At 39.5% G+C, this 21,777-nt stretch overlaps 1 protein-coding gene across 1 annotated transcript in view; it reads right to left on the bottom strand.

Moving 5' to 3' along the window:
- Positions 1-21,777, bottom strand: part of CNTN6 (contactin 6) — a 70,109-nt gene that overhangs the window by 14,059 nt on the left and 34,273 nt on the right. Inside the window, exons 9-13 of the mRNA XM_065749414.1 lie at positions 6,863-6,990; positions 1,592-1,767; positions 1,138-1,255; positions 461-619; positions 222-371 (exon numbers count right to left, since the gene is read on the bottom strand). Of these exons, the coding sequence (XP_065605486.1) occupies positions 222-371; positions 461-619; positions 1,138-1,255; positions 1,592-1,767; positions 6,863-6,990 (731 nt within the window). The remainder of the gene's footprint in view (positions 1-221; positions 372-460; positions 620-1,137; positions 1,256-1,591; positions 1,768-6,862; positions 6,991-21,777) is intronic.

The following is a 21,777-nucleotide window of genomic DNA, read 5'->3' as shown; positions in this document are numbered from 1 at the left end:
TCGTAGCTGGAGAGATACGCACATCGTATTTAAGCCATGTCCAAGCATCCCCTCACATCATTATTGCAGGTCAAGGAGACTTAAGAGCCACAAACTGGTAAAATGCCAAAGGGGTATTTGAGTAACTCTGAAGCAGAGAGACTTTGCTTCCACAAGCCTCTCACAATAGCAAACTGGCAATGTACGTGAGTGGAAAAACATATAGGAAACCAGGGACTTACCTGCTGATTTGGTTCTCAGTAGAGCTGATGGCTTGCTTGGCTCCCCAGTTCCAACACCATTGCTGGCAACCACACGGAACTCATACTCAACCCAGGGGCTTAAGTCAACCACTGTAGCTTTGTGAGTCCTACCACTGAGAACTTCAGGAACTAAAAGCAAATTAAACGTGTCAAGAAAAAGATATTTTTGGAGTAATTAGTATACACACAAAATACAAGGCGACTTTCAAATTACTCACCTGTTGAAACTGCCTGCCATCCAACTGAGAAAGGAGTCCTGGTCTGAATGCTGTAGATCTGGACTGGACTATTGTTATCCATTCCAGATTTCCAGGATAACACAGCAGTAGTGCTAGAAATATGTTCAACTCTAACATCTTCTGGTGGGCCTGGAGGACCTAACGGGAAAAATACTTTAAGATGAATGTATTTAAAAGAGAAGATGACAACTGAGGTTAATCAAGAGTGCAAGGTGGTACTCTATACAGGTGTTTGATTTCTGCTAGTGGCTACAGGATTTGCTCCAATCAAATAATTTCTTTATCTGTTGACAGTAAAAGGATTGGCTAAAATTTCAATCTCATCACTTAGTTGACCATAGAAAGTGATATTATCTCTGAAGAGTGGAAAGAGGTCTGGTTTCTTGATTTTTGCCAACCCGTCCCATGATCCAGAGATGCCCAGCAAGGAGCAGGCGACAGCATTATTTTGAAAGAGAAGCACTTCCCGAAACCTTGCTCTGTTGAACTGCATAGCAAGGAAAAATAATCTCCAAAAAAATCCAAGGCACAATTGCACAGATCTTCCACTGAGTTACCAAAACCTTAGACTGGCATCCTAGGACTTTTAAACAACAGCTGATGCTAAGAAATACTAATTCCTCCAGAATACATGCGTCTACAATTAAGAAACATACCTCTTACAATTATATCTACTGCTGTAGATTGACTGTCGAAAGTTGTTTGCACCGTGCAGACATATTTCCCAGAATGATTAAGTTGAATATTTCTTATCATCAAATCTCCAACAGATTCCTGAAGATACAGTGAAAGTAAACTCATCACTCACAATGTGCTATTCATACTGGACATTTTTATAAATTGCTCAATATTAATAAAAATTCAGCTTTTAGATTAAAATATTCATAGCTATCATCAGTTTTTCTCGTGTGGACATTTTTATTATGGCTTCACAAATAACTCAAGCACCTTCAAGAAATTTAAGAAAGAAAAATAAATGGCTGCAGTCCTTGTGAAGAAAGAGATTTGTCACATGTATAAATAGTACTGGAAGAATTATGAAAAAACTTGTGTGGTCTAATGACTGTGGCAAATAGATTCATTGAGCACTAAAGAATTTTAAAAACTTACCCCTCCAATTCTCTCAAAATGATGTATTCCTCTTTTAAAGTCAATATTATTGCCATTGAATGACCACGTGAACACCACAGCAATGGAAGGGTCGTGAGAAACCTGGCATGGAAGGACTATGCTTTCTCCAACTGTTGCATCCATGTTAGAAGGTGGAATAGTAATTACAGTCCTTTCTGTAGGAAAGAGACAAAACAATTTCCTTTTTATGAAAATGCTTATAAAAATAGTAGATCTTGAATGAGCTTTGTACCATTTGTGAAATGATGTAAACTTGGCCCAGATGTTCCATAATAAAGAAGATTATCTCTAATATGGTGATGACTTCAGAACACTCTTACCCATGTGTAGCCAATTACGTCTGCAGTATCGATACGAGCACTCTGTGTGCTCTGAGAGTGAGCAGATGTCAGAGGCAACACGCTAAATTAGTCGTATGTTACTTTGTAAATCCCATAGTCAATAGATATGATTTCAGCTTAAAATGTGCAGAATTAATTATCGAGACTGATAGTACTTCAGGTTTGAATATCTCTCCTTAAAGGAAACAGCAGCAAAAATAAAATCAGTGTCCAACTCTGCTTACTGTATATGCAGTGAGATCTTTATATTGTTAGCAACATTTTACTGTAGTGTTGCTTACACAACAGCTTCAAAAAAAGCTCTCTCAAGAGACAGGAAAACTATCTATGTAATCTTTTTTAACCCCTTACACTGAGAAGTGAAGATGGAGATCTTATTATGGGAACTAGTAGTTTGCTGAAGGGAGAGGAAAAGGGTTTATACAGCTTCATTTTTGTTGTTATGACTGGCAGATAGATTAGAGATAACAACCACTTTGTTGTAGCAATTCCATTGAATAAAGCTTTTGTGCATGAAAATGTTATAAAATGGTGAGAATTGAGAGGCAGAATAAAATGAGAGCAGAATCTATTCAACAATATTAATGCATTCTGAAAATAAAATGTGAGGAAGAGAAGAAACCTTGCAGGAGCTGTATTAGTTTAGTGTTCATGCTGGCTTAACTCTATCTGTTATAAATACATTCAAAAATTCAGAATTTTGGTTACCAAAGCTATGGTTCCAGAGGGTTGGTGCATCCAAAACTTCATCTTCAAGTTGTTCATGTTCAGACTGTTACCACCATTGTAGTACCCTAATAATATGTAGGTGCAGGCAGGCAACATGGACTGAAACTTGACGGGCTTCTTCTCAGCATCTGAGCTGCATTGTTGGAGTGAATGTTACAGCAGTGGTCAAGAAGCAACAAGGTAGGGTGCTGCATATTCTGCCAACCTCTTAAAATAAATGTCTCCAGTTTCAGAGATATGCCTGCTGTATGTGTCATATGCCATTATCAAAGGTACACAAAGAGTTTGTCTGATTCCTATTGTTACAGGCTGATAAGACGATTCTTTTTCTGGAATCATTGAGAAGCTGATTGGCAGAGGTTCTCATCATCTAGAGCTCAAATTTAGAACACGTTATTAGCTTTCCTGTGTACTCTGATCGCTCTTCATGACAATGTAAAACCACCATCGTGGCAGATCCACCCGTTCGTTGGAAGTCAAGGACTGCAGAAATGTGAGGGCCTCAGATGACTGTCTTGAAGATACTTGATCAAGTTAAAGCAATCTCCCACTCTCCCTGGAAGCAGAGTGTCAGTTGCAATAAATTCCAAATGATTCAAGGGCCATATTCTCCACTGGCACAACTCCACTGATTTCAGCACACGCTGGCAAAGAACTTGGCTCCATAAATCTCAAGTGAAGTAATTCCATTGTGAAGTACAGTTAACTTTTCTAGAATAAAGTTGAAAAGTATCAAAGAACTACAGAAAACCTCCACAAACTTCTACTTTCTTGCTTTTTTTTTTTTTCATCAGCACTTCTTTTTCTCACAGTTGAAATAGATTACCATGAATAACAATTTGAGGTAAGAATTGAAGTAATGCTGCGTACATTGAAAGAAGAAGAAAGAATGGATGAATGAATTCCATTGAATTATCTTATACGGAATGAATGGTATAAGACAAAAAATGGAAAGATGGTTTCATGAATTGCTTTTTTGCCACCTGCAGGTGGAGAATCATGATCTGCCCTGAGGTGGCTTCCAAACCCATCAGCTCTTCCTCCAAGGCCATCCTGTGACAACCTCTCCCTCTTTAAGCCTATGAACTCTGTGCATCTTTACACTAAGATGTTAAAGCCAAATAAGTAGGGCAGCAAAGAAACATAAATGTCTGGATAAGACTAAATGGTTGTTACAGGCTTCAGGTTCCCAGGCTGCTCAGAGAGACTCCCACGTCCCAGATGAGTTCTCTGCTTGTTGGTATGAACTGCTGCTGGTGTTTCACTGTTTTGCTGGTGCTGTCTTGCTTAAGCTGATGTGAATATGTCTGATCTGCATTGTGTTGGTGGAAGCCTGGAGATACCCCCTGAATTCTGTTACCACAGCAGAGCTCCAAACCATGGTACCTACTCCAGGGATGAAATTCATTTTGGTCCACTCAGCTTTATTAAAGCTTTGCACCACTACAGAATCTTCCATGTCTAGTAACTCCCCCTTGTCCTTCAAATTCCTCTATAAAATATCTGCCCTTCACAAGCCCCATCACACCTCTGCTGCCAGAATTGTTAACATGACCTCATTTTGTTACTCCTACTTATCTGCACTGGATGGCTGGTCACCAAGATTGGTGCATTTTGACTCTTCTGCTATGCACTGTGTACAATTACAGCAGTCCATAAATAAGTAAAATACTACAAATGAAATCAATTTCTTTCTATGGAAAAGTTGGAGTAAAACTAAGCAAGAGTGGTAGCAACACAACTGCATAGATTTTATAATCAAATGCAACAGTTATATTCTGAAACCCACAGAATACAAATCGAATATGGTGCTCCAAAGAGTAAAATGTTTAAGACTCCCCAGAGCTAACTGACCGTAATATAGGAAGAGGCCATCAGTTTATTGGGTGGGAATGTTTTGATATTTTTTTAATCAGAAAGTTCCAATATTAGTATAGTTGCCTCATAAGGTCAGTATCGTTATTTGTTGTATCATCTGATCCCACCTCTAAAAGATTTGAGATAAATGCAGTCCTGTTATGAAACATTATTAGATGAATTCAAAATTCCAGAGATCATTTCTCTGTTAAAACCTATTGAATTCCTTCTTTTTAAGAGTTTTTTAGAAGCATTAGCAAAAAAAACTAATTATGAGATTATCATCCTGTCATATCTTCTGTTCTAGCCCTCTCATAACCAGTAGCATCACCGATGCAGAGTTGTTCCTTTTAGTGCTATTTTCTGCTTCCCTTATGGAGCTGTCTTTAAGACTACCACCTCAAATACTCTGAAAAGCTTCTTACAGACTCTTGGTTTTACGTTATATATCTATCTTGTTTACCAACTTCAGATGTGCATTAAATGGCAAGACCCATTCCAAAGGAGAAAACAGATAAGATGGTGTGAGTGCTTGAGGTATAATAAAGATTTCTCACACAAAGAATAAACAACTCAATGAGCAGCAATAAACTTAATTTGCACATTAGATATGCTTTTCCAAGTTCTGACATTTCAGTTGAAAATAATGCTGAAGCAACGAGGCCTATAATTGAACAGCCAAAACTTCTCCAGAGGGGAAACAAAAACAAATGTTCCCTGCAAACAAGATCATTTTTATAACATGTTGTTATTCAGTGTTTTAATAAACTTCCTAAATGCCAAACAAAATATTTTTTTCTTTTTTTTTTTTTAATGGGATTTTTTCATATTGCTCCATTAGGATGTATACGTGCAGTAGCTGGAATGATGTCAAACTTTAATGAAACCAGAGCCACCTAAACCCTGAAATTCTCAGTGTATTCACTGCTAGCTGTGCTGTAACATCAGCTCAGGTTACACATTGCACTGCATCAAAGCTAATTGCTCTTTCATAGTATGAGTATGAAAACACAGAGACAACTCTAGTAGGTTAGGAGGAAGGACTTTCCTGCAGGTTACAGTAAATACTGAATTCACTGAAAATGAAAATATTAAGAAAAAAGGCAGTTACAAACCACATGTAATGATGTGCTCTTGTAGCTGCAATCATTATTAATGCTAGCTCTTTTGCAAAACTGAAATATGTTCACTATAATCTCACAAGGTCTGCATTTTAACTTTTTCTTCTCATTTAAAATCAACAAATATGAGTACCTGTATAAGAAAATGCAGGAAAAAAAAAAAAGAGAGAAAGAAAAGACACCATTTGCCTTAGTTTTCCTTCTTTTCTTCCCCTCATTGATCAGACATCAGAGGATACAGAGCACACTCATTATACATGCTGCTCACAGGAGCAGCTACACAAACAATATCTCTTTTTATGTCCTTCAGCTCTGGACTGGCCCACCTGAGAGATAAGTTGGTACTAGCACTTTTTACTAATGGAGATGGACCATTCATCAGTGCGGCAAAAACCTGAAGCAGAGGGCTGCTTGGATGTAATAGACTATAATGTCTTCCACGATGCATTTATCTGTGTTTCAAAGAAGGGTGAAAACAGCTGCAGGGAGGTAACCCGTGTGGAGCAGCACTGCCCTGGGAGCAGAGCCAGGGTGTGAAGTCACACCAGCAGCCCCAGTGCAGCCCCTTATAACTTCCCATGCTGAGAACCTCGAAGAGACAAGTTGCTCCCTTTGTAAGGGTGCCAAAGTAGCACCAAGCAGCTGAGTGAGTGGCTTCAGGACCTACAGGGATGCAACAGATGCAATACATATCTGTGTCATGATGAAGGAAATAAAAGCACCGAATATTCAGATTAATTCCTAATGCCTTATTTCATTTTACAACCATTTTATAGTCTCTTCTGCAGTCTCAGATGAGACAGAAATGAAAAATGAGCTAAATAAATCCATGCAAGCACACTGTACAGGGGCACCATATCGGTCCCATGTTGTGCTAGTCTCTGGCTGCCCAATGCTTGCAACGCTGCAGCCCATGCCTGCAACTTCTGCATGGTACTGCAGTGCACATATCACTATTAATGTTACTGTGCATTTCAGCTGGCAGCTTGGGAGATCTCTCTGATGAACATATTGATCATCAGACTGCTGTGGTCGTGAGGTTTCCTTTGCTATAGGTGATGTTGCTCATTTTCAACTGTAAACAGCAATGAAAAACCTCTTGATGCCAGCAGTGATTGGTATAGTTTTGAACATCCCAGCAAAAATCCCAAACCCACCCACTTTCTACTACTCATAAAGCACAAAGGAATACACCGAAGTACCTTTCACAATCAGGTTGCCTGAATTTCTGGCAACTCCAAACTGATTTGTTGCTATGCAAGTGTACACCCCAGCATCTGATTTGGTGATGTTGTAGAGCTTGAGACTGCTATCCTCCAGTAAGACAGCCCTGTGAAAAGAAACAAGCAATAAAAGAAGCTTCTGTTACAGGAACTGCAATAAAAAAGCAATGCTTCTTTTAATATTTAAATGCTTCCATTATGTTTTTTTTCTCTTCTACAGCAAGCTGAATATGCAGCAACTAATTTTCACCTCTGCTCGTTATTGATTTCTGTATTGAGAACGTTCTATTGACATACTGGAATTGACCATTAACTTATCTAGATTGCCTGTAGTAAAATTAGGAGTCTCAAGAGAAAGAAGGAAGACCCAACTTTTTACCTAATTGTGCTGTATTTGACCATGGGGGGCTTTTTTTCCAGATCCCAATGCTGTGATGCTATACTAATGTTATGTCTGAGGCCAGCTGCCTGTGCAATTTTGTCAGGATTATTAAAAGACATTAGCAGAGTAGCTGAGATGCTGAAATGCCATCTCACGAGCCAAGGAGCCAAATCAAATACACTGCTCTCTCCCAGGGCCCTCAAATCACCTTGTTAGTCACTGTGTTGTTCACATAAGTTTGCAGAGGATTGGGTAAATTACATTTAATAGTAATTTCAGAAGCACTCCTGGGTTCTGTGGACAAAATTAATTTCAAAGCTTGTTTACATGCCTCTTTATGTCAATGAGATACTTCTTGGATGTATGTTAGCACAGTGCTCAGCATGAATTTTCTGTAGGTAGGCTTTCACAGCAGGCCTGGGACCTCTTTCTGTTACATACAGGAACAACGGTTCAAGACTTGGGGGTTTCTTTTGTGAATATGCAGAAATAGAATTGTTAGACAATGAGCTTTAGGACAGAAATGATATTCTTCCATAAGGTTTTCTTAGTTCTATGTCAGTTCTTCCATTCTGCTCTTGCTCCTGGTTGATGTTATTGATAATTTTTTGAGTTCAGAGGAAAGTGGACTGAAAGACTTGAAGATCCCTGAATCTCATGAAAATGGGGTCAGGGCTTCACTGCCCAGCCTTTCCTGCAAGTAAGGCCCCTGTGTGAGCACACTCCTTAGCAGGCATCAGAGAATCTGCATCACATGGGGACGAGCTGCACTCAGACATCGTGCTTTGCTAGATCTGACAGAATCCAGATGTAAGTCATAAATCCCCAGGAAAAGATGCTTCATTCATTCCAGTGCTCACAGAAGCACTACATTATTCTTTTATATTCCTCTTTTAATTGACATTTAAATCTAACACAAGAATTCTTTTATAAAAAGAAAATATCTAATTCATGCATCACAACTCGGGTATTTAATATTTATTACTGACAACATAAGATTGGATGACGCGATGAATTATTAAAGGCAACGAACAATAACAAGAGCAGCAGTTGAAGCTGGCAGTGCTATCATAGCTGTTAAATCACAAAAACCATCACAGAACCTTGCTGTATTCCACTCCTGTATTTACATGCTTGTAGCTATATGCATAACACACATCAGGCCTTGTTCTTCTTCCCATCGCCTGTTTCCAGCCTCAACTGAATGCCAGACATAGATTTGAGAACCTGCCCAGGAGCACTGGGGCCAACCTATCCTGCACCATGCTGGAGATGCAGAGCAGGGGCTGAACAGAGGAGATGTAGTACCCACCTGATGAAGGACAATGTGGAGTGGAGCTGAGAGGGAAAGGGATTCAGGTTGGAATGAAAAATCTTTGTTACCTTGGCAATAATCACCAGTACTGTGGTGGTTGCTTGCCTACAATTTGGAGTTTAATGAGGAAATAAGTTGGGGTTTAATAATCTATCATATATCCATATTAAATTGGAAAAGAGCAATGAAGCACACTCTTCAATATAATGATGAATCAACCAAATCACATTTTCAGATATGGATGAATAAGCGAGAAGGAATTTAACCTTACCACCAGCATCACAATGCTGTGCACCAAACCAGGGGCTAGGAGCACACCTCCTTGGTGTGGGGAGAGACCTGAGGACAGCATTTTGGAGGTGGCTTTAAACATGAGGAAACATTTGCAGGTATTTCATTTCTGCCTTCTCAGTGTTATTTACATTAATTCTTTGCATCAGTTAGCACCGGCCACAAGAAAACACTGTCATCAGAAATTGGTGATAAAACACCTGATTCAATTGACTGGCTGGCTGGTGTACCATACATTTATCATACAGCACCAACAGGTACTCAAATGTGATCAGCAAATGTTCATGGATTAAATACCTGACGTATAAGCTATGAGCCAACGTAGTGCCTGTCAGATACTGATGTCCTCTAATTTTAACTGCAGTTGTGCGTAAAAGCTTTGGGCACAAACTGGAATCTAGAATTGGGAATGAGGAAAAAAAGATAATCCCAGTCCCCAAAATCTTCTACTGTAAGTATGTGGGGAAAACAGTCTGTAGAAATGCAGAATAATAAAGGGAGAAACTTTGACAGCATAGGCTCTGTGCTGAGCCCTCTATGGATTACTGGTTATGGCTTTTCCACCGAAGTTTAGTGATGTCTAGCTCAGATTTCTCTTTGTGTATTCTTCGTTAGGAACTGGGATCTGAATAATTCACAGCTTTGTGGTTTACCCACTACGAGGGGTTGGTACCCACTCAAGTGCTGACAAGGCACTGTTTGATCTGTAGAAATGTTGTTCTGAAATAATACTTCCACAGCCCGGCGAGTTGAGATAGAATGGTTCTTTCAGTGGATCAAAACAGAGCTTGGCAGAGATGAGCCAGGAGCTAATAAAAGCTTCAGAGCAGTGTGAATCCTGGCAGAGGTCATGTTACCTGAACACAATTAGGGAGATGGTAGTACATACGATACTTGGGCAGAATTTATGTAAAAGCAGAATGGAATCTGGAGTAATTAGGTGGCAGGGAAGGGAATTAAAGCAAAACAAAGAGAAAAGAAAAAAGTAATTCACAGACGTACTGAGGTCTGTGTCAAGAGAGGGATGGGAAAGCAGAGCACAGCAGAAAATCAGCATGATACATTTTGAATACGAGGGAAAAGCTCTGTGAAACACTGACCCCACTGCCACGTACAGCAAAGTTGCCATAAACTTCCTCCAAGCCACGACTTTATGCTGTGGGTGGGTTCAGAGGGGCTTCACTTTGTCCTCTTTCATTTGTCTCTCAGATTACAGCACTGCACTTGCAAAGGCGATGGGAATGTTTCCTTTAATGGGCTTCGGATCAGGCTCTAACAAACAGTTTAAGAAGCAGCAGTGAAACACACGTCTCACCTGCTGAAAGGCTTGCTGAAAACCACTACTTTTCACATTTTACACTGTGTGAAGGCTATGGATAATAATTCTTAGCACTTGCATCAGGAGACAAGGAAATTTCAAGTAATGAGACAAGATAGAAAAGTTTAACTCGTTGGATACAATGCCAGTAGAATACTTGCTCCACCAGGAAAATGGGACTTTAATCAGTAAGTAAACAAGTGTTTGACAAGGGACAAGAGCTGAAAGATCTGCAGTGAATCTGGTGAATGTGTCCCTGCTTTGGAGGAGAAAGAATGCAATGAGCTGCTTGAGATGCAGCTGCTCATGAAGTTCTGCAGCAGCAAGGGATTGCTTGGGCAAAAGCCTAAGTCTAAACTAGCATCTCTGACTTACCAAGTGCTTAAGTACTTCACAGACTGCACTAATGCTGGTACTTCTGCTGAATTATGCAGGTCCTATCTCTGGGTAAATAGCTCAATCAAGCAAAGATTCTATGAGGAAAAGAAGAATTGAATATTCAGTGATACAAACTCATACAAAATTCCAGCACACAAGGGGCTGATGGGAAATACTCAGAAATACCATCCCTTACGTAACAAGCCTGGGAACCAAACCACAGAGGTGGATATGGTGGATGAAGTTTGCTTCCAGTGGATCATAGGAATGTAAGACAGATGTCAAGCCCAGTTCCAGGGCACAGCTCCCCAATTGTGCAGCCGTGCCCATGGAATAGGTGAGAGCAGAGTCTTGCAGTGCTGTCCCATCACCAGGTTTGGTTCCAGCAGCACTGCCTTCCTAAGCAGAATGAAATCCACCTTCAGGATGGAATCCACAGCTCTTCGCATCTCTGTCAACCTTCAGACACACACCAGTTTGGGAGAAGTTTTCCCCCAGTTTATTAAGCACAGCGATGTCCTTTTGTTTGTTTTTAATCTACTAATTTCATGGGATTGATCTGTGTCCTTGTCCTCCTTGAGTGACTCCATTAACATGCAAGATAAGTGCAGAAGTGAGAAGGGAAAACAAACAGGAGACCCAAGAGTCAAAACTCTGATGTTCAAAAAGAAGAGATTGCAATGCTTCTGCAGAAGACACGAGGCTGGGAGGAAGTGAGAGCTCATTAAAATTGTCACACATACTTTTTAGGTAAAGAACTTGCGAAATCAGGCAGGGATGGTAGGTGCAGCTTTTAATTAACCAGGCCAAACAAACCATCTCTGAAAGCGTTGCCTCATGTGAACAAAAGATTGTTGATGGCTATTTGCTTTGATCTTAAGGGCATGAAAGAATAATATGTATTTAACAAGGCTGACAAAAAAAAAAATAAAATCTGAGAAAAGAAAGAGGTGTCAACTCATTAGATTTTAAAGAGCTGCAGAGGTAATTTTGTGCACAGCTGAATTGTTCAGCCAATCTTTGTTAGAGAGGTACGATTCTAATTCATGAATGTGAATTGCATTAATTCAATACAGCAAATGTCTTTGAAATCCCCATCAAAATCAGTTGAGCTGCATTGGCGTAATAGCAGGGGTGATTCAAACCTATGTCTGAAGATTTCAGTGCTGCCAGTATTATAGTTATCTCTTCAAGGGCATAAAATAATTCCTCTCCAAATAAAGTAACCCTGATACTTGATGTACAGATTCACCTTTCTTTTCTCCTGTCTGCCTCTGACATCAAGTGTCTGACACCTCGTAATGTTATTGAAGCCATCACTGTGGCACTGTGCAGATAAAAAGGAATACACTGGATCTGATGAAACCAGAGGCAAAGTAATTTTTATTATCTGAGAGATCCTATTTGTAACTATATCTTCTCAGTCTCACTTTTAGCGCTCGAGAGCAAAACCACTCTTGATTTCATAGGCTCTGAAAAGCCACATTGTTTATACATTTCTAGCGGGTATGCCAGCAGTCACTGAGACAATAACTGACTCCTCCAATTTTACAAAGATCAGTAAAGCATGAGGGAGGCTGGATTAAAAATTACAGGGGGAAGCAAGCGAGGGGCAGACGCATGAGCACAGCTCTCCAGTGACTCAGTGCCTACTGATTTATGCAGATGTAAATGTGAGTAAAGTTTGACTGAGTGAATGAATTGTACCTGCGGATGACAGCTCTGGTATTTTTGAAAAGGTCCCACTGAGTCCCATCTGAGATCCAACTGTCTGTATTATATGTTAATGATCTCTGTACCTGTTTATCTATTCTGAGTGTAATTTGTATGCTAATAGTACTGCTATTTAATAAACTACGCTTAAGAGGAGATTTTCCTTATCTGCACAGCTTCAGAGTTGATTGACAATTAACTGGAAATAAAATAAATGCCATTAAAATTCGTGTTAACTATTGAGATCAAAACAAAATTACACAACCTAGCTGAATAGTCTTACTGAAATATTTTAGAAAAGAAAGCCATTAGCAATGATAGGAGGTGTCAGCAAACCACTGTTTGTTGCTATTTTCCAAACTCCCTCACTGTTCCTAAAAACAAACACCATTTTTGCATAGAATCTCTGCAGTTTGAGACTGCACATACCTACGTTATTCAAATATATACAGGCATCTGAACTGAGTTTTATGCCATCATGAAGCTTCAAGACAAATTATAATATTTTCAGGAGATGGCATTCCCATTAGCATAAAATAGTTCTGGTTGCTAGGCCCTGTTTTTAAGATACTCAAGTGCTAAATGTGAGGCAGATGTCTTTATGTGACAGCCAAAGGAAAAAAAGCAGCAAAAAATACCAGTCTGTAGCTACATCTGAAGCTGTTGCATTACTGTGTCTCCAGACTTGCAGCTGGGGAATCCTGGGCAGCAGCACCTCTACGTGAATGGGAAAGAAAGATGTGCCAGTCGAGCAACTGGGTTAGTAATGAAACAAAACACCAAAAACGCTTTAATCCTTTTGTCTTTCTAAATTATTGTGATAATTTTAAGCTGCTTGTGAGCCTTTTCATCTCCAGTCTGCTGTACCAAACAAACATGCATTGTTCTGGTCCTTTCCCACATGGGGATGTGAGTCTCAGGTCATATTTACAAGGTATGGCCCATTTATGGCTCCTCTATCCCATGTCTGTCCTTGTCCTGTTTGAAATCTGCATCTAAAGAGCCAAAGCCATGAAATGTCAGATATACATGACTGAGATAGGAGCCACCCCCCAGCAAGCCCAGCCAAAAAGAGATATTCCTTGGTTAGAAGTCTAACTCGTGGACAGGGCATAATGAAACGTGTCATTTACATAGCTGTACATCGATCTGAACACTCATGCCTGAAAAAATCATGGCGGTAAAGAAGTACAATAAGAAGGAAAGGATCAGGAACTAGGCCACGAATTTCTGTGGTGATAATTCAGGTAGAAAATAAACTGAATTGTCAGGGAAAAAAGGTTGCCATATTTTCAATTTGCCAGCAAGTTCTGTTGCTTTTATGAGACCTTTACATCAGAGAAAAGTTCTTCCAGCACAGGATGGTATGCCCACACTAATAGTATTCAATCTAATCCCACCATTAATCATTATTTTTATGATTCAGATATTATCAGAGGCAGCCATTCATAGAGCCAAATTCACTCCAGATGTAAAACTAAGCCCTTAATGTGGGACTTAAGTAGAATTTAAACAGTACATAAGGCCCTGAATTACCCTCTGTGTGGGAGTTTAATTCACTTAGAGAAATCTTCTTCCCTATCTCCTTGTCAGATTGTATTTCAAAAATAAAAGTACAATAAAATCTGTAGTTAACTTTAAACTGCTTTGTATATACAAGTGGCAAGTGACACCAGATACACAGCGTGGTACTGGCTTGTTTTCAGAAATCCTGAAGCAGCATGTTTGCATGCATGCTCACACGTAATAGATCCGCAATACCAAGGATGCTCTTGCTGTAGCATGTTCTAATGTAGAAGAGATTAATTTCTAACAGTCAAACCAGGAAAGGGGTTTGGGAATGAATAGTTCAAAATCCCTAGCTCAGGTGAACTATTTCTCAGACAGCAAGAAAGGAAGGACACAAATCCATGTTCTCCTCCACTGTGGAGCTCTCACTGCTGCTTTGCCATTGACTTTCTCTCTGAACTCATCCTCTGAATCTCTCAGCTCTTCTCAGCTGCATTCATCTTTGGTGATCTCAGCATCCACACTGGTGACCCATCTTAACTCTGCCCACACCCTTGCTCTCACATTCCCACCTCCCATCACCTCCAGCTTCCTGCACCCCATGGTTGGTCTAACTCTTGGTTTGCAGGAAACCCCAGGCCAATCCTCATTGGATTTTAAAATTTATGGTTAATTTGAGCTGTAGTAGTTGGACTATGTACTTCACCAAAGCCTTAAGATGCAAAGCCTTGATCAAAATAACATACCTCATAGATATTTTGTCTTTTGCACAGAATCAGAGTGGCTTAGGTTGGAAGGGACCTTAAAGACCACCTAGTTCCAACCCCCCCTACTTTGGGCAGGGCTTTTTATGTAAGGGTAATATGCTACCACTTGTGTGTGCTCATTAAGCAGTGATATTCACTGAAAACTTGAAAAATTTTATTAGTTTTAGAGAAGAAATAGCAAAATGCTTCTTCATAACAAAATCCTGCTTTCCAACAACTTCTCTCCAGCACGTGCCTAAAACAGACATATCCACATCCTCTAACAGACCCTTCATGTTGGCCAAGCACTAGCCGTATTTTCAAGGTTGTTTCGTATGCATTCTCTCATGTAACACTTCACACTCAGAAGCATCAGCTATGTCTAAAACATGACTAACAATATCTACCTACAGACTACTGCCTGTCACGCTAATTGATATCATTCTATTGCATCTTTTAACATCATCTCCCCAGCATACCCTGTTACTTCTATCGGTTACTTCTTAACATTACCTTTATGGCAAAACTTTTTCAATCAGGAATCTTTTATTCAATGCTTGTGCAGTGTAGCACAGCATGTTTTCCATACATTACTAGTATTTTTGTATGCAAAGGCAATACACACAAGAATTAAGTGCAGCAGTAATGATGTACATGGCAGTGCAACTTGGACTAGAAGAAGAGCACAGAAGGTTGCATTCTCTCATTATTTTTTTGCAAACTCCTAATTAGGAGCCTTGATTCAGAGCCTGTTGAAGTCAATGGAAAAGCTCCAGTGAGATTAGTTGGCTTTGGATCAAATTCTGAACATCAATCAGAATATGTGCATGAAGCAGGGATAGAACATGAACTGCAAGGGAGAGAGGGCACAACACTGACACTCACTGGGGCTTAGTTTATTACAGCTCCATATGACATAGAAGAGTGACAGATTGCTTGGGACATCTCAGCATGTAGGACAGCCCCTCAGAAAGGCTCACCTTAACAAGGTTCCCAGGAGCTGTCTAGGAACAATTTTAAATTGTATTACAGAGATGTCATACAGGAGGGAATTTGTAATAAATCCAGTATTGTGCAGGTTGTCATTCTTCCTTGAACGTGAGAACATATGGTTCATTTGCTTAGTTGATGCTCATGCTATCTGATGTGCTAAACACTATTGCATTAAGTAGTCAGTAATACATGATGAAATTAAGTTTATTGGCTTGTTGCATTATGAAACTCCCTAAGGAGAGTGAAGAGAAGAGAAAAGGAAAGAAAAGCCCTTTCCTATGTCTTCCACTGTGCTACTACTCTGTCTGACAGAGTTTCATTGGGTCAAGTAGCAATGGGGGGCCCTTTCTGTCATTTCTCTACAGTGGATCGACTTCAAATGGAAAGATAACAGAGAAAGAAAGGGGAAAAACAAAGCAAAATAAGACTAAGAAGAACATTAAAATACTGTCTTTTTCTTCCTCTCCTCTGAGCTCGTTCTTACTTCTCTCTGCATCTCTTTCCTTATCTTTCACTCAGTCATATGCTTCCTACTCCCTGGTCTTCCCACTCATTTCAAGAAGTAACTGGAATTATGAAAATCTTGTAGGAAAAAGTGAAGGTACTGCAGGTCAGTCAGACGTCTTCTAGAATTTCTATGATGGTAAGTTTTTTTCTTATGTCAATACTATCATTTTTACCAGATCACCAAACATTTCTGCTCATGCTTTCTCAGTCATCGTTGTGCATTACAATGTCTTATGGTCTTGATAGATTCGATGACACAGCCAAGAAGTAAGCATGGGAAAATGCTTGCTTACTTATGCTTCCACCCCACAATGAAAACAGAAAGATAGTATGACTGTTAGCAAATTAATGTTCAAGAAATACATTTTTCCTACCTTTACTGTTTTTTCACAAAATCTTTTCTGCTACTATTCAAGAAGAAGCAGACACCACTCTAATCTGAGAATAAGATATTTTTAGCTAGGATGTAGAACACTCCTTGCAACATTCAGTGTTCCCTTTGGAAGGGTTTAATGATGGGTTTTGTCTACCACCAAGTATGTAGTAGTAGCGGGGCTAGAGAGCTGAAAACCCAAAGCAATTCTACACAGCAATCTCAGGTTTTGCAGGAGTTTTCATATCTTAATATGTAAGTTCAGACCAAACACACTGAAAATAGGCAGGTATATCCGTGTCTTTGATTTCTGTCAGTCTAGTTGTTAGCAAGGAATGGAACTGAAGTAATTAATCAAATCTAGAAGATGTGGAATCAATTTCATTGGTTCCCTAAGCAAAATTAGAATTTCATCAAGACATAAGCTTAATTTGTATTCATGTTGACTTACAGCGATAGTGTCTAAGATATCTGGAATTGCTCTGACTGCTGATGCCCACACTTCAAGTGCTCTATTTAAAGGCTAAAATAGGAAATGAACTTCTTTACAAGCACACAGACAATGATAAGATAAAGGGGTTAAGACATATCATCAAAGCTATGCAAAGCCTCTTGTGATAGAAAGGCAAGAGAGATAAAATGGAGATACACCTAATCCAGGCTTCAAAAATGGACTTAAAAATAAAATAATTGCAACATTAATATCCCATTCCTATTCACCTAGTCACATCAATGTAGAAAGCTGGGAATAGAATGCTTAGTGCTGGAATAGCATAAGAAAATGTGGTGCATGTGAAACTTGCTACCAGCATACAAATACCTGTACTACCTTTATCTGCAAACAGCGAGTGCTTAAATCAGGGCAGTTTGTGGCACTAAGCAGCACAACAAGCAAAGCTTCTCTTTGTCTACGCTACACAACTGGTGTGACTTCAGTACAGGCTTCTTTTTTTTCAGCCACTGTGGATGTTTCATTCCCCAGCTTTGTTCATCTAAAAGTTAGGCATCTCATTTGAGATGGAGGTGCCTGCCAAGAAAAAGTAAATAACTACCTTACACTGCATATTGACTTCAGCTAAATAAAAGTTAAGTAACATCAATCTCCTCCTTTGTTAGTAGAGCACGGCAAAATTTGGAATTTTCAATCCATTCTGTCATGATTCCTCCCCAAGCAGGAATTTTATTTATTTATTTTTTAAATAATGGATATTCTGGACAGTTTCAGCACAAGCTAAACAAACAATGCTGACATTCTGGTAATTGAAATGTTTCATTACAGTTTGTTGAACTGCCCTGACACATTTCTTCTCAAATTGGTTCAAGCTGAAATGCTATTTCACAGTACAATATGCTTTGTGTGTAGTATTTGAGCGGTAGATTCAGGACTTCTCATGTTTACCAATTAGTTTTCCTCCCTCCTTTCTCTAATTCCAGCAGTAGTCCACAAGAAGACAGCATTTATTTATTTTCTTTCTTGCAAATAACCAAAAAGATTAAAAAAAATGTATATATGTATATATTTTTTTTGATTTGAGGATCTGACTGAACAGTAGAGAAGAAGAGCAGCAGCAGCCAGGTACACTGGAAATGCTGAAGAAGAGCAGTCGTGTTCAGAAGACCCACGAGCAGTTCAACCACAGCACATGGCTATGAGAGGAGCCAACCCTTCAGCTAATGCAACCTGCTGGGTTGCTGTTCTGTCCAGGGAGGAGGAGAAACCCCTCAGCTCGAGCCTCCAAGGGGCAGCTGTAAGACCTCAGCAATTAGCAAATCATATTTCTGTCCACATAACGGTAGGCTCCAGCCACAGCATCTGCTCAGCTTCTTCACATAAAGTTCTTGAAAGACAGTTTTCCTTTTCAGTGCTCAGCCACTCTCCTGTGTTTCCTTTGAGAAACAGCAATAACTTGAATGCAAAATACCAATGCCAAGTGTGGCATGGGAGAGAGGATTTGCCAGGGTAGAGCAGCTTCGTTTATGGCCAAGAATCAATTACCATCCTTCATTGAGATAGGACTGAACACAGTCTTTCATCTAAGACCTGGAGCCAACAAGTATTGAACATATTTTATTGACATGCTCCTTGTCCAGTCCCCAGGAAAGGATTTAAATTATGAATATTTGCTTATTACTGATTATTAATGCATGGAAAGTGCTGTATGTGACTAATGCATTTTTTCAGCCTACCTCATTTCCCTGTTTTCCCTAAGCAGTCTTCATTTAAATTCTGAGTGGAGTGAATCATGTGTTTATGTGCATTCACTACGGTGTTTGGGGATCCTCATCTCATGCTGAGGGAATAGCACCTCTCCCTGGTAAGTCAATAGGGTTCCAATTCCTATTTATTAAACTGCTTCAGTAAAAAAAATAAAATTTCAGAAATACGTTTGCCATGAGGCTCCCAGTCCCACCAAAGGCACTAATAAGACAAACATTCAAGATGAGATCAGTGCCTACACCTGAAAATTTGTTGTATTTAATATATTAATTATTCTCCCTTTTTGTAATTTCTCTCTCCTTTTGCTCAGTGGGTGCGTGAGATGATAACAGTGAGGTGTGAGATGCAGAAAGCTCCCTTTGGACTTGATGAGAATAACTAACATCAAAGTAGCTCATGTCTGTGTCAAACTATTTGCTTGGGATGATCCAGAGGAGCTAGCTGGGGAACACAGGAAGAGAGAGAGCAGATAGGAAGGGTTCAGATTAGCCAGCTGTGAGATTTCCTTTTGATTTCTCTATTTGATAATCTCACATTCTATCTCTAAAGTAGCCAGCTGAGTGAGGCAAGGATAAACCTCACTGTCTGGGGGGGGGGAGGTGACTCTTGACAGTGGATTTCAATTATTTTTGAGAATCTCAAGATAGAGTACTTATGCAGATGAGGATCAGGAAGCAGACCTGACAGAGGTACAGGTAGGCTTTGCTTTCCCATCTAATGCTAAAATTAATTGACATGGGAATGTTTTGAAGGATTTATGTGTATGATTCAAATAGGCAAGAGCATAAAAGTAGCTGAAGACCTGAGAAAGATGTTTTTGAGCTACAGAGAAGATGGAAAAGAAGTGGGGCTGGAAAAATCTATCTGTGCCCCGGGAAGGGGGCTGTAGGCTGAGGACCTTCACCAAGCTCTACAGCTTGGCAAACAAAGAGGAAATCAAGTACAAAATATTTCACAGTGCTTTTACTAAAAGTATGGATGGTCTTTTAACTCTGCTTAGTAAGCACATTTCTGTTTACGTACTTAAACAGACATGAAATTGCAACACTGCTTTAATAGCTCATAGAATCAAAGAGAGCAGTGACCATATATGCCATGGCCATCACAAATATACTGGTATGAATGGACAGAGAAAGGTGAAAAACTAAGAATATCCTTTTTTCCTTTTGGGTGAAATAAGTCTAGTTGCACTATTTCTGTAACAAAAGATCAGATTTGTCCAAATCATTCCAAGGAAGCTATGGGGTTTGCCTTATTTTGCAATGTGTCCATCACAGTTCTGCTGTCAGAACCATATGGGATTGGTATTTCCTTTCTTTTTCCCTCCAGCCTATATAGCCCAGCCTGACTTGAAAAAATAAAAAAGCTAGAAGAGGAATCCACAGAGATTAAAAATGCTGTATGATAACGTGAGAACAGGTATAAGCAAAGCTTTAGTTAAAATAGTGTGTCTGTATGTGACATGGCAGGATTTAATCATACACACAAGTCAAAGCAGGTTCTCTGTTTTTATGAGTAAATGATGTGTGATTTCTGTACTTTAATTAGCTCTGAAGAGAAATTACAGCCACACAAACCACTTTTCATTTCTGTTTTCTGTCACAAAGGTCTCTGGTAAAAAATACCATATAGATGATTTACTTTATCTTCTCTAAAGCTGCAGCATTATCTATTTTGTCATTTAATAATCCAAAAGCCTCAAATTCTACCCCGCACCACTGGACACACAGGCAGTAATGCTTTGCACATGGAGTACTCTAAAATCCTCCCTTTCACTTCAGTGCAAATCCTGCTCCTTTTGTTTACTTTTGCTCAGCAGCAAAAACCTTCTGGGATGCTTAAAAATTACAGCATGCTTATAATTATTGTTAGTAAATTAATACAGGGGTATAAGTAAATACCGTACAGAGTATGTAAATATTTTTTTGTGAGTGGATCAGATGGGAATATCACAGTGCTGGAACTTCAAGGTCTAGGCTTAGTTCAACTATTTGAATTGCAAGTTTTAAATGGTGCTCCCCTCACTCCTGATACTTGATGTCAGAAAATTCAGAGCTTCCTCGTGGCATAGTGATCATGCAGTATATTGTGGTAGACCACATCCAATAGGAAAGAATAGGTATTTTTGTCAGATAGACCACAAAACTGAAATACAAATAGGAATATCTGAGCAAGCAGTAGTTATTAAAGTATGTTTAGTTAACAGCTGAGTAGTTAAATGGAAAATAAAACCAAAGTTATTGATAAGATGGAAAAACCACTGGAATGTTCTCTACATCCTCTAGCACAGATTGCTTGTCCAAATTTTTCTGTTTCACTGCAAGTGGTTAAGTGAAATCTCTCCTCAAATTAGCACTTTCTTTCACATATCTTAACTTTACTTTTATCAGCAATGTACAGCAATGCAGGATGGGACAGGAAAATATTTCTTTGCATCACATTTTGAGATAAAGTTGTTTAAAGAACTGATTTGATACTCTGTATGTGACCTAAAGCAGTGTGCTTGAGCAACTGGTATGGTATCAAAATCTGGTGTTTGCACCCCATAACTTTATGAAATCCTAATTCTGGTTTTAGCCTTTGAAAATGATGATGTGATAGAATGACGCTGCTGTTACGTTTGCAAAATGCAAGAGCTGCTGAGAAAGATTTCACTTCTTAGATACTGTTGCCTGTTCTGCCTGTTTGCCTTCGTTTCTATATGAGGATAGTATTGTTTTGCACCGTGTCAGACCTTACTCAGGTCTGTAAGTTGCATTCAATTTTGATGCTTTAGTATTTAATTGATATCAGCAGGTTAATAGTTCGTGGCAACTCACAAATCAGCTACTAGCCAGGGCACACCTGATGTCAGCAAAGCCCTGCACAAGACCATGCAGCCACATATCAGTGTGTAAAGGAGTGTTCTGCAACACCGATCCAGTGGCTAAGTCCTGTCTAAACAGCACAGACAGAGGATATGGAGAATGATTTAGGCACGGGTTGTTGTACAACCTGTACAGATGCCAAGCAATTATGCTGCAGCCTGGGGGTACGTTCCACTTCCCTGAAGCCTCCACTGATGTCTCCTGCACAAAGCTGATTCACTCAGGCTTTTGCATGTGGTAAACAGTTGGCTTTAATAGTGTTGCAGTGAGTTAACTGCTGATGA

This window comes from Cyrtonyx montezumae, unplaced genomic scaffold, assembly GCF_038088225.1.
Source record: "Cyrtonyx montezumae isolate F1298 unplaced genomic scaffold, pur_monq_1.0 scaffold_6, whole genome shotgun sequence".
NCBI classification, from domain to species: Eukaryota; Metazoa; Chordata; class Aves; order Galliformes; family Odontophoridae; genus Cyrtonyx; species Cyrtonyx montezumae.
The sequence above is the reverse complement of the archived record's forward strand: the minus strand, read 5'-3'. Positions and strand labels throughout refer to the sequence as shown.